The sequence below is a fragment of the Lingula anatina genome, chromosome 5 (genome assembly GCF_051362555.1).
Source record: "Lingula anatina isolate TDL-2025a chromosome 5, LinAna3.0, whole genome shotgun sequence".
Lineage (NCBI taxonomy): Eukaryota > Metazoa > Brachiopoda > Lingulata > Lingulida > Lingulidae > Lingula > Lingula anatina.
This window is the reverse complement of record NC_141771.1, coordinates 89535-106111: the sequence shown is the minus strand read 5'-3', so window position 1 is coordinate 106111 and position 16577 is coordinate 89535. Positions and strand designations below refer to the sequence as shown.

General features: G+C 37.7%; 1 protein-coding gene across 1 annotated transcript in view; it reads left to right on the top strand.

The window, feature by feature from the left end:
- The first annotated feature begins 14460 nt into the window (after nt 1–14460).
- LOC147761418 (uncharacterized) overlaps nt 14461–16577 on the top strand; it is a 66177-nt gene continuing 64060 nt past the window's right edge. The window contains exons 1-3 of the mRNA XM_087013143.1: nt 14461–14560; nt 15407–15487; nt 16088–16295. Of these exons, the coding sequence (XP_086869269.1) occupies nt 14461–14560; nt 15407–15487; nt 16088–16295 (389 nt within the window). The remainder of the gene's footprint in view (nt 14561–15406; nt 15488–16087; nt 16296–16577) is intronic.

Sequence of the window (16577 nt, the reverse complement as noted above, 5' to 3'; positions counted from 1 at the left end):
TGGAATGGTTGCTTTAATTTGTCTTGTTATGCCCAGACCTGCCTTCTCTGCTTGGATATAAAGTATTCATAATACCAATACAGCTATTAGTATACAAATATAATTAATGATAATACAATCATTTAGTCTTCTAATTGAATTGACTGTAGCTGCACTCAGTCAAGAAAGTCTCACACAGATTGATTTGGTTTATTCAATTTATTCTCATAATCAACTATAAAACTGAAAAAAAACAAGGCAACAAAGCTGTCAAATGTACAGACAAAAATCAGAAAATAAAGATGCAGAATATAGATCATTTTGTCAATTTTGATGCAATAATCAATCATACAGCACAGTCAGTGAACACTAAGTTTTAATCATGCACAACAGGTAACATGATCAATAAGATTACAGTTTCAGGACCGTGAGAGTTCAAATTCACATAATGAAAATCCCAATATGTGAAAAATTATGACAGTGTATAAAACAATATTACATAATGTTTAACGGTATTAACACCAATATGATAGCTTATGTGGAAATACAGAAAATGTACAAAGCTGCAGGTGGATGGGAGTTAAGTCACATTTGAAAATGCCAGTGTTTGAAAAATAAATTTAAAAAAATTAAAAAAGAAAACATCAAAAAATATTTCAATTAAGTCGCTATTCAAACTTTTAATCCAGCTGTATTAACATGATATGAACATGATATGAATAACACCACAGTTTGCGGATAATAAAGCAGTTATTCATCTATAGCATTAATGTAGGCATTACACAAAATAGTTTTTTTCTCCTGTAATCTTATTTGCAATATTAAACAACATTTACCTGCATAATTACCACTGATTATTAATAATGTGACACAAATAATTTAGACTTTCACAAACTGTATCTGACAGAGAGCTTAACTGATGGGAGTTTACAGGGAAATCTCAACATGTGGGTTTTATGTAATCTCATTTAACGGCCACTTGAAACTTAATTAGACAAGTGACTTAACAGCTCTGAACTTAGCTAGTGATTACCCAAGGGACAGTTACAGACTGACCCTCTGCTGATCACCCAATGTTGCAATAAAACTTTAAATATTATGTTAAAAAATTCATACAGAACTGCATTGTGACCAAACAGAAAGCAATCACACTGATTTTCCAACACAAACTGCACTACAGTCCTATGAATTTTTTCTATAAGATTGAGAATCATAAGTAACATGGTTTTCCCTTAATGGTCATTGTGGCAGCAGTGTTCAAAATAGGGTTTTCCTCAACTTTTATGCAATATAACATAATGCTTAACAGCATAATGACCATCAATTTTTAATAATAAAATAAAGTATCATGGGTATTCAGAAAATGTGACTAGCAAAGGTCTTGAAGCTCATGGAAGTTCAAAGTCACGCCTTGAAAATGCCAATATATAAAAAATGAAAATTATATCACAAAATCCTTTATAACTTCCAGAAAAATCTGCCAATCAGACTCGTTTTCCAGCTTTAGCTGTATTTAAGTCCTATGTTACTTTCCTTTAAGTTTGAGAAGAGTTAGTGACATGGTTTTCCTTTAATGGTCACTATGGAGGCAGTGCCCATAATACGGTTTTCTTCAATTTTGATGCAATATTACATAATGCTTAACAGCATATAATCACCACCATTATTTAATAATGCACTGCAGGTAACATGAATATCTAAAAAATAAGACTAGCAAAGGTCAAGTCACGCCTTGAAAATGCCAATTTGTACACAAGAGAGAACTGTACTGAAATGCATTTCTTTGCATTTTCAACACTAATTTACTATCATTTTTATATGATCAACTGAGAAAATTGTTGACATAAGAAAAAATCAATAGAACAATTTTAAATGTCCAATTTCCTCCATTCTGAAATTCTGAACAAAGTGAATGATTGAATCTGACAAACTGAATGATATGAGTTTATTTCCACTTAATTACGCAATACACAATAACGGGTTTACCATCATTTTTATATAATCAACTAACAATGTTGTTCAGATGCAGAGAATGTCAATAGAATACTTTTACATATCTAATTAGTTCAATAATGAGACTATTAACATGCCTAAGAATTAAATCTGAGGAAAAAACATTTATATACAAAAAAGACAGAACTTCATCAAAACTGAACCATCAAGCTTATTTTCAAACTCAACCTGTATTTTAGTAAGATTGATCACTCCCGTGAGTTGCAAGGCAATAGGCTTATCAGTTTTCCTTGAAATGTCTTATCAGGGTTGCATATATGGTGAAGAAAGAAAAAAAAAAACAGCATAACTTTTTATGAAAATGGCCCGATCATGCTGATTATTGAACTTGGCCTGCATTTAATGAATATTCATCAGTTCTGTAAGTTTCAAGGCCAAAGGTAAAATCACGTTATCAGTTTGGATATATGCTGAATAAAGTGAAAAAACAGCATAACTTCCATAAAAATGGCCTGATCATGCTGATATTCGAACTGATACACATCTGTGTCCGTACATAAAAAAACAGGTAACAAAAGTGTAACGTCAAATGTAGAAAAACTGAAATCAAAAATTAAAAAATACAAGAAAAATAACCCAAGAATTATACTGAAAAATACACTAAGTACGTACGAAAGTACAAGAAAAAGTATAAACAGAAACGTTGCGAAGATCCGAAGCCGAAGTAGTTAACGTTAGCTTTGATATAGTTTACCTTGTCCTCCGACGAAGTGAGCTAATATCGTTATAAAAGGATAGACAGAAACGTTGTAAAGACCCAAAGCCGAAGAAGTTTACATTAGTGTGAATTACATGTAGTTTAGCTTGTTCCCCAAGTGAGCTAATCCACTGTATCGTTAGAGACTTCCCTGTCCTGTTCCGTGTTTGAAAGTAAAGTGAAAAGGAAGAAAGAGGAAGCCTAACATTGACTGTGAAATGAGAACAGTTCAGTGCAGGGTGTGGTCCAGGCATGTGGTTAGGTGTGTGCGGTGACCTGTAACGTTATAATTAGTAGAGCGAGAGACACACAGAGAGAGAGAGAGAGAGAGAGAGAGAGAGAGAGAAAACAAAGGAGGGCAAAATAGAAAGAACGGAAAATGCACTTTGCGTGAATAATAAACAAGTAAAGGACAAGTAAAGGAAAATAATAACAATAAATAAATAAATAAATATCCCCCAAAAAATGAAAACAAAGAAGTGTCGTGGGCAGTTACACTGACATTTAATAATTTACGAAAATTTAACACAATTTCCTTTTTTTCTGGTGATATGAGTTTTAAATGGTATTTGCATAAATGGTAAACAGTATTTTGGCAAAGCTAAGCTTGTTGACTTCACATTAATATCACTAGTCCAGGATTGGTGCATGTTGTAGTAGACGTCTGTAAAGCCTCTCTTCTGGTCCTCAAATCAAGTTCGGTCCCTTGGCTCTAAACTGTTTACCAGAGGCTCTGTTCTGGTCCTACACCTGTTAATGTCCATCATGACGTGTTCTAACGTGTTCCACAAACGTGTCTTTGGATGACTCTATTATGGTCTCTAATATTTGAGGTTTAAAACTTTGAGAGGCTACCAAAAAACGTACGTAAACTGAATGTTGGAAAGAAATGCATTTCAATTATTTAAATTGTATTATATTTGCTATAATATATTCTCAGATTTTTTAAAGAACAGAAAAGTTTTGCTGCGTGACTACCTTTAGGATGCTTAATACTACTACAATGTTTATGGCGTTCTCTGCTTCTTGTTTTGACAGTTACATTCGAGGGTGATTGTGCATGTGTGTGTGTGTGGGGGGGGGGGTACTCACTCACTCACTCGTTCTTTATTCCGTTTCAAGTTAGTATAAGCTCTTATTTTCATATGGACGCGTTTATTCCCGTGAATTTCCTAAATGTCCACTGGACTGTCAAGAACTAAAGTGATTCAGAGCTTATATAGGCACAGTATAATGGATTTTTACTGCATACGTTTTATAAATCGATTAATACTGCAATTTATGTAAAGAGCTCCCTATGAAGGATAGTCTAGCTACTTTATTCATTTACGCATTTTGTTTCAGTTTTTTTTTCAATTTTCAGGATTTAGGGTTTAGGTATGGTCACTATAAAAATACCAAAATGTAGGCGTTTTGTGCAAGTAGTAGAAATGGATTATATTATTTTCGAATCAGCGGATCTAAAATAAACAATGTTTATTAATAAACGTGCAATATATTCGTAATTATAGCCTGTTTGACTGCATTTAAACTAAGACGCAAGTGAACATTATGTGTGTTTGATTGACGGGGCTGGTTTAGAGATGTGCTGCATACCTTGTTGGTATTTATACCTAGGCTTTCACAAGCTATATATGTTTAAGTGATGTTTTGCTACTGGATGGCAACTTACATGTAGCATCCCAATTGTACTGCTTTAGGAGCGTACAGTGAAGGGAATATCATGAAATCCCAGTGATCTGACCAAAGACATTGTGGCGATTTGATCGACTAATGGTAGAGGACAGATCCAGTATAACTACGTAGTATAAGTATGCATACCAATGCAATTTACTGTTACACAACGCCGTACTCCCTTGGGCAAAATTAAAGGCTAACATTTCAACCTGTAAGACTGGAAACTCGGTAGTCTGGCTCGGGCAATAAAATCTTACTATCTCCACATCTGGTTTCTATCAAGCGCGTTCAGAGCTTCAGAGCTTAGGACAAACATATTGCTCCTCGGGCCATGAAATCTGGAGAGGGGGAATAAAGGAACATGTCTTCTCAATATGGAAATCTATATATATATTTGGTAATTTCCTTTGTAACATTTACGAACACTGTAAAATACCCTTTCTCAAATTAATATGATGTTCACACATTTCTGTAAATATCCTGAATTGAAATACTAATTTTAAATGTCAGATTTATGACGAGGGAGAGAGAGGTCAAGACATTCTGTAAATAAATGTCCCGAACTAGGGGAGAGTGTTATAAACTAAACACATCTTGGCAATAACCCGTAGCCAGTTAGACTGCTGAGTGGTTTACTTATTATGATAAACATTATTGTTTATATTTTATTAATATGAAATAATTTTACTGTTTGCAGGTATACCTGTTTGGAACCTGTACTCTGCGCCATATAATAGCAATGGTGCAAAATAGTGATATTGTAAAATCCTGCAATAAAATTTTCTTCAAATATTAAATTTTATTAAATGGTTGAATACAACATTAGTTATAGAACAGTAATAGAATTCAGTATAATGATACTGAATTGTTGTAAAGACATGTAAGGAAGCAGGGTTACCATATGTGCTCGGAATTTTGTCGGAGAGGGAAATTTCTCGAGCTTGTTCACTGCCCTGTGAAGCCATATTTTGTGGCCTGAGATGCCGTATCCGTTACTTCGTGACCTGACCTGTCAAAAGCACGTCTGGGCGCTCTTTTCATCTTTCAATTCTTCCACATTAATCAAGATACGCAGTATCAATTACAAGTGCCCGGGGAGGGGGGGGGGGGGAGAGGGAGCATGAAGGGAATAAATAATTATAAGTAGTATCCTTGCGACACAAGGTTACTCTGCAATTTATATCTTTCCATTTATGCTGTGAAATAATAGCCAGGTAGTCCGTTGATCTTGCTAATCAACCAAATGACCGTTAGTTGAGTTGCTTAACTGCAAGTAATTAATCCCCTCCCCTCCCCCGAACGTCATACTGGCAGGTTTCCAAATGAAGACTATACCGCAGAAAAAGTTTGGGGCCCAAAAGAGAGTCAGCCAAGGGCACGTTTGGGGAACACGTTAGAACACGTCATAATGGACATTAACAGGTGTAAAACCATAACAGAGCCTCTGGTAAACAGTTTAGAACCAAGGGACCGAACTTGATTTGAGGACCAGAAGAGAGGCTTTACAGACGTCTTTAAGGGGTTTAATGCCTACAATTGGCAAGACCTTATCTCCAGATCAATGTAAGATTTAATATTAAATTTAATTTTCTCATTATCTCAGTAAAATATATAACTGGATGAATCAGAACATTCACTTTGATATGAGAATACGTTGCTCGTACGCTGGGAATACGCTAGGCAAACGGCGAGCACACGAAATTGACGTTAGGAATACGTAACAGTTACGCCTTTAGTGCGGCTTGTTGTTAGAAGTAGCGTATGGAACGTATCTCTTACGATTAATTAACGTATGTTCCCATTTGTCCAGCGTATATCAACATATTCGTTGAGTATGGAAGCGATTGCGGAATGTATTTGATGTTTACCTATCGTCTGGTTATTGCGTGAGAAACCGTGCGGTTTGTCACAGTGGTACGATCAGAGTTCAGTTTCCACAGCTGGTCCAGATGGAGGTGACGATTTTATAATACCAGTTGGATTTTATAATACCAGTTGGATTTTATCCAGTTTGCAGTTCAAAATTATTAACCAAACAGAAGTACGCTGCCCAATCATTTCCCACATGCTTATATGCGTTATTCATTGCATTTATATGTATACATATACGGTACTCAAATGCTAATTAAAACTTATACAGGTATATAGCCTACATGCTTATCAAACGCTCACATGCGGTTCTTATACCAGGCCTACCCAACTACCAGACTCGGCACCTACGGATCCAGAATAAACCGGTATATCAGACCACACTACCCGTTTTCAAGGTGTGTGTCAGATCGCATTACAGAGTATCAGCCACCACACCGATTTTGCCTGGTGCGCTATGTGATAGCCATGATCCTAAGCGGGGTTGGAAAGTAGTGCATCTCATCTAGATTCATGCGCTGCTGCAATCCCTGTTTATGCTAAAAATCTGACAATACCGCAATTTTTTAACATAAAATTTAGGTTCGACCATAGCCAATGATGTTTTGTAAATAAGAACTTGCAAACTTATATATTAATTTAGAAAAATATACCTAATTTTGATAGCGGAAGCATATTCTGTCGGGGTTAAATAAAATTATGCGATTTTTTCACCGACTACCGTCTGTCGCCATGTTGTTGTATTCATACGACTCCTACTTGACGAAAACGAGGCGCGATACCCGGATGACAGGTAGGCCTACAAAATTTGTGATGGGGTATGATACTCTGTAATGCGATCTGACACACACCTTGAAAACGGGTAGTGTGGTCTGATATACCGGTTTATTCTGGATCCGTAGGTGCCGAGTCTGGTAGTTGGGTAGGCCTGTAGGCCTATACGTTACATATAATATACGCCACACTTACGACGACATACCTTGACAGACGCTTTTACTGTTTATGTTACTCATACGATATTCAAACGCAAGTCATACGGTGTAAATACGCTTTCAATTTCTACGCTGCCATACTTTCATTCTCAAAAGCTGGAAAAAGGATAATTTCATACGTTCAAAGTTGTGCGTATAATGAATTTGATATACAATATACTCATATGGACCTCTGTCCACTGTAGTGCGACAGAGCAGGCGTACATTTGTAACTCTTCATTATAACCTAAAGCATAGATTATATTTGGCATGCGGAGTAAGTAATGTACAAGTACATGTATCCCTTTTCATGCAGCGTCTGAGCCACGGCAGACGGTGCTTTTGCAAAATCGTGCGGATTTATGACATCTGTGACCTCTACGTTTTTTTCAAGCTAAAACTTTTGACAAATTGAGCTATGTTAATCCGTAGTTTGTAGGATAATCGTTGATGGCATTGCAGTTTCCGTATGGGCAATGTTTAGTTGACTGGCGGTGATCGTAACAATGTTTGAATCAGTTGCTGGTCTGTTTTCTTTCCTCCTTTGGATGTATTAGGAGGCATAACAAAAGCAAAGATGTTAAAAACTTTGTGTTATTTGCTTGCACGGATTTGAAGTTGTGCTTTTCCTGAATCTGACCTGAAATTCGCCACGTGTTGATCTTCAAGGAAGCCGTACGGTCAATGGTCAGACTGAAAGGGCTCCGTACGATTAATTTTGCCTTCGTGACCTAAAAGTTATATCGGCGAAAGAGCACAGCATCTGCTCGTACTGTACACTTTCTCGCCGTAGCCCGGAGACACTTATAATGCCATAAAAATCGCACGGAAAATCGTTTGCGATTTCATCGCACGGCGTCCATGGCAAATGTAATCTAGGTTTAAGGGTAAGTGCGTCATGTATAAGGGCGAGCCGAGATGAATGAGATTAGGGGAAACCCACCAATTTCTCCATTACAGACCTTAATGATGGACATGCCTCTAGGACAGTTGTTGGTCAGTTGTTCATACGCGTAACCACTAGTAAACTGCCCACAACATAACCACCAGACATCCTTGCTCGAGACAATACTGTGTGTGTGTGGTGTACAGATATGAACATAGCCACCAGGCATCCGGCCTCGGGATAAAACTGTGTGTGTGGTGTACAGGTATCAACACTCCTTACAATGACGGCGGGCGGCGGAACAAAACATGTCCGGCCAAAAGAGTTTATAATGAAACCAAAACAAATTATAGACATTAAAACATGCAAATAATATCTGCCTATGCGAGGAGATTCGTGTAACAATTGTATTTTATTGTAGTATCTTAGCAATACATTTAACATGTATTGAATGCAAATATAAATATGTAGTGTTAAAATTGACCAAGATTCGGTCACTGGAAAAAAAGCTTTAAAATAAATATTAAAGAAAATATTGATAATTATATATAGTGCCATTCTTTTCAAAAGCTACGAGTTCATGACCAGACGCAGTTCACTGAAGTGGGTATAAACATCATGATTAAAAAGTGTTCCCAATCGTTCAGTCCGAAATTTATTAAGCTATAAATGTTAAGATTCCCAAGGTATTTTTCAATGGTACGAGTGTAAAAGTAAAATAAGTTAGTACGAATTCCGAGGTGGGCGATTCACTGATGTTCATTGCTTCATCGTTTGTTAGGTCAGGGTGTTTTAATACCAAATGCTATCTTTGGATGTTCTCTGGGGACTAAAAATGTTCCGCGGCAATTCTGGCGTTGCGTCGTGGCAACCATACCCGAGCACTGGTCTAAAGCTGGTTTCAAAAATTTCTGTGAGATCACTTTTCTTCAGACCCGCTTGTTTTTCCATGCACAAGATACACAGTCTGGACCCTGCTTTGGAAAGAACTTTATTCCATTTGTATGTTCAGTTTAAGATAAAAACTACAAGAAGTTTTGCATGCCTATACCATCAATGGTGAGATAATCAGGTACAACTGGATTTATAATAAAACAGTCCAGCAGTATTTTAAGGATTAATCAGCATATTATTCTGCTTTGTCTATTCCTATTACACACACCCCTACTAGCAAAAATAGTATCACTCCTTCGGCACTTTTGTACATTGCTTCAAGGGCACCCATAGTTTTAATTTACTATTACATAAAAACTAGGCAACCGATCATCGTGTAAATTGGGTATGAGTAATAGATCATTGACCTACCTAGCGTAACTATTAAAGTAATCCAACACCAATTATTTTAATATGCGGTTACCCAAACGAGAGGAATGCATTTTTACCATTCGATGTAAGGGGCAGTTGTTTTGACCCGCCCAATTGCTCCGAGAACCACTCAGATGCTTAGACAGCATCATTGCCTGGGTAAGACCGACCGAAAGAAGCCGTACCCAGAGAAAAAAAATGACATTTAGGAACTTGTCTGCAACATCCTCAAGAACAGGGCAAACAGTGTTTCTGACTTAACCGTCAGAAGACGTCTGCACAATCGCCAATATTTTGGCGGGTTTCCGTCATGAGACCGATGATCACTGACAGAAATTTGAACTGTTTACGTCAGGTGGTATACCGAAACTCTGGCACAGACACCAGTGGGCGATGATGGTATTCTCAGATGAAATCAGGTTTAGCGTTGTCACAATTTATGGACGCGTAGGGTTTGGAGACCAGCTGGTAAGAAGTTACTTTCGAATTGGCAACTACATTGTAGGGGAGGTGACAGCTAGTAGTCAACGATAACCTTAAAACAGACCCTTGCATCCAAGTACTGGAAAGGAACTTAAGAAGTTCGGTGGAGAATATCTTGGGGACCATGACCACCCATTTGTTTCAGCATGAGAATGAGCTACTCGCCGATGCAACAGTATGCTAATTATTTGAATACCAGATCCAGACGCATCTAAATCAGAACCTCATAAAGAATGCTTGGGATATCCTTGGAAATGGATAACTGAGGGATGACTCTGCAAAACAAAAATGATCTCATACCATCTTTGCACCGTATGAGGAACGCTAAACTAAACTTTTAGACTCCAAGCATAGATAGGTCAGGTGCGTCCTCCAACCCAGAGGCTACTGTAGAGAATAATAAATGTGGCTTAGATGTATTTACAATAGTTTACATATTCATTGGTTGTATAATCATTAAATTTTTGTGAAAAAATTCCATTTAGAAGGTGAATAAAGAAGATTGGTTCATGGTTTTCTGTACCACTTTACGCATTGCCTTAATTAAGGGTGACACTTATTTGACAGGGGAGTATACATGTACATAAATGTAGATCTAATGCTGCTACAGGGTGGTTATATATGTCTTGTTTCTTGTTTAATATACCATGTGGGGTCATCCATGGACTGAACTGCATGTTAAAAAAACATACCATGTCATAAGTCATTGTTGTAAATAAGAGATTTTACACTTTGGGCCACGCCTCCATGGCTATGACACCATTGTGACACAACTGGACCATGCTTTGTCTGTATTTAGTAAACAAACATGGGTCCATCTGAGTAACACTGGCGGTATTTCATAGCTGCAAAGTTTGGGTTACAGAATATCATGGCCTAGGCCCTATAAGGTATTTTTTCTAAAATCCAATAGTAAACCTTTGGTTTGTGCCCCAAGATTGTCTATCGCCTAGGTCCAGGTGTCGAATAACTCTATAAAGACCGTTGTAGTGGAAGAACGTTTTATGGTATTTCTATATATACGGGCCCATAAGTAAAACAAATGCTACTCCTTGCTTAAAATAGGTTTTAGGCATACCGCTACCAAATGATTTTCAATACTAAGTGTTGGCTTACTTTTGGGAAGTGGCACAACAAAGGCGCACTTCCAAATGTTGGCGTGGTTGTAATGTTCCAGATGCAAATATGGGTGTACCAAAATTCCAGCAAAACTGTTAGGGATCCAACACGGTGTGTTATCTAGGCCAGCTGATTTATTTGTATCAATAGAAATAAAACATATTCCCTTTTTGTCCATTGAATTGGTAGTTTGAGGGAATGTACACACAGAACCACTAAGATAAAGTGAAATACCTTACACAGGGCCGCTAAATTTTGTGGAATTCCGGTTAAGAAACAAGAACACGTCTAGACGCATTTGTTGATGTGAGACGATGATTTTCGCCAAGGAAGTTTGAACTGCTTTACTACAAACATAAAGGAGGGGAAGCATTTTTGACACCCCTGTTTATCTTTAAATGTATCTGATCTGCTGGAAGCAAAACTTTACATATACAATTTTTATTACACCGTGCTATCACGTGCCATGACGTCATCCCTCTGTAGTAGAAAACTGCTGCCCATGTTATCTTGCTATCCTACAGTGCATACAACAGTCGCAGCTACTCTGTAAGACACCATTTCTATGCAACCAACTGTGTCAGCATAAATGATGAGATGGGCGGCTGTTTTCTTGACATTGGTTCTGGCACTGGATGTATTCTGCGGAGGTACTGTAAACACTGTGTGTAGTATAGAATGTGCACTATAGATAAGTTAAAATCACTTCTAGAACTTTGAACTAGCTTAACTCAGCTATGTGTCTCTCAGTGACTTTGTGGACTGTTGTGATGTATCTGTAATTTATTAAGGAAAAGAAGAGAAAATATATCTTCTTGGCAAACTGCTCAGATCATCTGATCAGTTAATTAATAGATTTGGTTCCAAAAGGATTAATTCAATAATTATTCAATAATTATGGTCACCATAACTGAAACCAGGTCATATCATAATGCGGAGGGGGGGGGGGGGGGGGGTAAATCTTATTTAATACGGTATAAGTCTGATTTTTTAAAAAATATTGACTGTGATACCATGAAATATATTACCATATTCCATGAATCTGACCCGCCTGCTGGAGTCCACTGCTTTTTGTTCCATTGCACATCTTAACCTGAATAGATTAGTGATGAGAAAGTGAACAAAGGCGAACAGAATGACCACACAACATAAGAATGAAATGTGCAAGGTCCTTTACATATAAAATTACAATATTTAAACATAACCATAGCATTTTGAGATGTCAGTATGGTTATAAGAAAGCAACAGGTATCGGCAGTTTACCATAGGTAGAGACAAACTGGTGTTGTGAAGTAAAAGAGATTCTCAGACTTTCTGAGAGTATGGAGAGCAAGTTTCTGTACCAATCAAACGTTAATACTGGAAACATCAAAATATTTTAGGAACAATGTCGCATAAAACGAAAAAAACAATATGTTTAATTTCCTAAACTCAGAACATTAAAACATTAAGGAAAGCTCTAAAACCTGAAATAATACTTACAAATAGAATTAAACAGAAAGGGAAAATCACTCCTGAGTCAATTTCAAATACGGATTTTATCGTTTTATGTAGATGTATAAAAACACACCGGCAAATGAAACAATCTGCTAAATCTTTTTAAAATGAATAAAAGAAAAATGTTCTGTAATTAGTATAAAAAAGCAAAATTCCGTTTATATATTGCACTACATTATATACATTTCAGTGCAGTTAACAATACAGTTTTGGTGAATTTTTACAACGGACGACTGGTCATTTTGGGCCATGTCCGGTCTGTATGTTGACGATCTCACCCCCCCCTCCCCCTCCCGGGAGGATACAGTGTCTTAGGTACAAAAACAATTAATTTGTTAAGTTGGGGCTTCAAACAAACAAATACATTATTTACTTGGTATGTTTTATGGACGAAAAAAAAACTCGCAGTATTTATATCTACAATAAATGATTATATAGGTAGTGTATTATAACCCTGAAGTGTTGTGTGGGAAAGGTTTCTAAACAATGTAACCCGTCACACTAAAATAAATTAATGACATGATTTAGTAACACTAAAAGTTTGGTGTATTTTCATTGGATATTTTCTGTTAGATAAGTCGTAATATCTTGGGTTATTTAATCTTTACTCTTATGTCACCTGAAACACGTGCCCCTCACCCCCCCAAGGGAACTGCTACATGACTAAGGTGCAGAGCGTACTTATGCACCTATATGGTGAGCCATTCGAGGCACACTAAAATCGATCGAATCACGGCATAAATAATCCCAGCATCTGCACTATATTTCCACATTTGCGGCAACAAAAGTCAAGATATGTAGGTTATATAGTTGCTCGATTCACACATTATTTTAAGAGCACTGTTTAAAGAGCCAAACAATAAGAATTTTCAACGAACTCAACGTGGGTGTTCCACCCCCTTGACCTCAGTGGCCGAGGGACAGTTCGCATGAGATCTGATAAAAACATATATCTATTTATATCTATTTATATTTATATTTTAAGTTGAAACACGGTTTAATAAATACAGCAACATGCCTACTTTGAATATGTCTTAAATATGATAAAATATGCTACAAAACGATAACATAACATAAAGAACTGAACGAGCACCTGTCGCCACCGTCAATTCAATCTGAGTGCGCGATTTTGACAATGACACGCTTATATAAGGTGTGTGTGTGTGTGTGTGTGTGTGTGTGTGTGCGTGCGTGTATTGAATAGTATGACAGCTTTGTACGCCTGCTACATGCTTATTATTATTTTTTTGTGGGGGGGGGGGGGGGGGTCGTGGAAAGGGGGTTCACTTTTCTAAACCACATTTTTCATGTGTACACATGTAGCCAGAGGATTTGGGGAGGGGGTACTTGGGGGTACACTTTACCACATTGGGCATACGTGTACAAGTACATATATAATTTGGCTGAGATACAGGGGGACACTGGGGGGAGGGGGTACTTGGGGGTACACTTTACCACATTGGGCATACGTGTACAAGTACATATATAATTTGGTTGAGGTACAGTGGGGACACTGGGGAGGGGGGTACTTTTCTCAACCACATTACTCATGCGTGCACATCTAGGCGTAGGGTATGGGTTGGGTACCGGGGTATTGGGAGGGGGGCAATTTTTTTCTCAACCATATACGTCTTACATGTACGCTCAGGACAAAATGGAGTCAAGCTGACCCATTATAACTAGCGGATATGAAAGTGTTTATATCCTGTATTTTATTTGTATACTGTTCTTTTTATTTTTTTCTCTTTAGCAACTCAAAAAACGTGCATCATAACACCACGTCACTAGAAATGCAACTACTAAAAACGGAGACTAATGGACTGTCTCTGTATGTTTGTATCTATGGGTGGGTAACCCCATCCTCCGTCCACTGTGTACTGCCCAGTCCAAACACACTGCTATTCAGTTCACATACGCTTTTGATAATTCACTGAAAACTAAATAATGACGATTTCAACCTAATAATGACGATTCTTCTTGCAGCCAAAGAAGAAGAAAAAGAAGCGAAACTTCCAGAGGACCAAGAACATGTCGTAGTAAATAAGAATAAACCCAAACCGAAAGGTAAACCTTTATAGCTCAGTCACATTTGTGATTTTCATTAGGTACATATAGGCGTAGGATATGGGTTGGGTACCGGGGTATTGGGAGGGGGGCAATTTTTTTCTCAACCATATACGTCTTACATGTACGCTCAGGACAAAATGGAGTCAGGCTGACCCATTATAACTAGCGGATATGAAAGTGTTTATATCCTATATTTTATTTGTATACTGTTCTTTTTATTTTTTTCTCTTTAGCAACTCAAAAAACGTGCATCATAACACCACGTCACTTGAAATGCAACTTACTACATTGGGCATACGTGTACAAGTACATATATAATTTAGTTGAGGTACGGGGGGGACACTGGGGGGTACTTGGGGGGTACACTTTACCACATTGGGCATACGTGTACAAGTACATATATAATTTGGTTGAGGTACAGGGGGGACACTGGGGGGTACTTGGGGGTACACTTTACCACATTGGGCATACGTGTACAAGTGCATATATAATTTGGTTGAGGTACGGGGGGGGGGACTTGGGGGCACTTTTCTCAACCACATTACTCATACATGCACATGTAGGCGTACGATATGGGTTGATTCTTTTTATTTTTTTATTTTTTCTCTTTAGCAACTCAAAACGTGCATCGTAACACCACGTCACTAGAAATGCAACTACTAAAAACGGAGACTAATGGACTGTCTCTGTATATTTGTATCTATGGGTGGGTAACCCCATCCTCCGTCCACTTTGTACTGCCCAGTCCAAACACACTGCTATTCAATTCACATACGCTTCTGATAATTCGTTGAAAGCTAAATAATGACGATTTCAACCTAATAATGACGATTCTTCTTGCAGCCAAAGAAGAAGAAAAAGAAGCGAAACTTCCAGAGGACCAAGAACATGTCGTAGTAAATAAGAAGAAACCCAAACCGAAAGGTAAACCTTTATAGCTCAGTCACATTTGTGATTATCGTAAGGTGCAACTAAGATAAAATATGAGATTAAAACCGCTTGCTAGTGTTCTGGTATGTTTTCGTTTTCAAGTGACAATACGTCTGAGGAGCTTTCTTCTATTTGGGCGACGAGTGAACATTAAATGATTGACACTGGTTGTTGTTGTCAGCATTGGATTAAGATCTTCAAAGCGATTTACACGTAACTATTTTGACCTCGATTCTGGAAGGTAATATTAATGCGTTATTCAACCTAAAAGTATTCAACGGTGTCCGTATTTCAAGCATGTTCCTAAATTTGATTCATAGCTAAATTTTGCGCGATTCCGGACACGGCGTCGTGGGTTCACTCGTCTAAGCTATTGTGGTATTGCCTCCAAGCCATTGTGTTTTTCCGTTTGAATTTTGAAGGGATTGACATGGCTGTCCATTGTTTACACACCCCCTTTTATTCACAAAATAGGGATTAAAACATTTCAAACGTTATCAAACCAAAATACAACGGAAACTTAATTACGACTTCCGCTGTATATTTGTGTGTGTGCGAGCATTGTCAAGAAACCGCCGTCTTACTTCACTTCAGCGTGCAAAGGGGGACCGCCGGGCACTGAGAATTGGTTTAAGAGCACGGATGGGTCCAAATGCCTCCAATTCTTCAAGGGTAATAACGGCGAGATGTGGGATTATCCTGCCGCTGCCAGGTTCTGTAGCCAGCAGGTGGTCACTGCCAGACTGGCCTCCATACATAACCAGAACGAGCAAGACGTGGCCCAGAGCTTGATCAAAGGAAAGTTAGTAGTTTTTAGTTTTACATATCTTATAACAAATGTTGCCACGTTACGACATTGTCCCGGGATGTCTAGTGTAAAACAAATCAGAAGTCAAAAAAGAAAAAAAAAACGGAAATGTCCGGCAGAGCTTCTATGGACTTCCAAAGTGTTGAGAAGTTTTCGCTATGTTTGGCGCATGGTAATATGACCCCTACCCTATTACAGCTTTGTCCACAGGATTTATTATTATAATTACTTTAAAATGACAAACTAACTTCGTTGTGTTTGAAACTATGGCGAAAG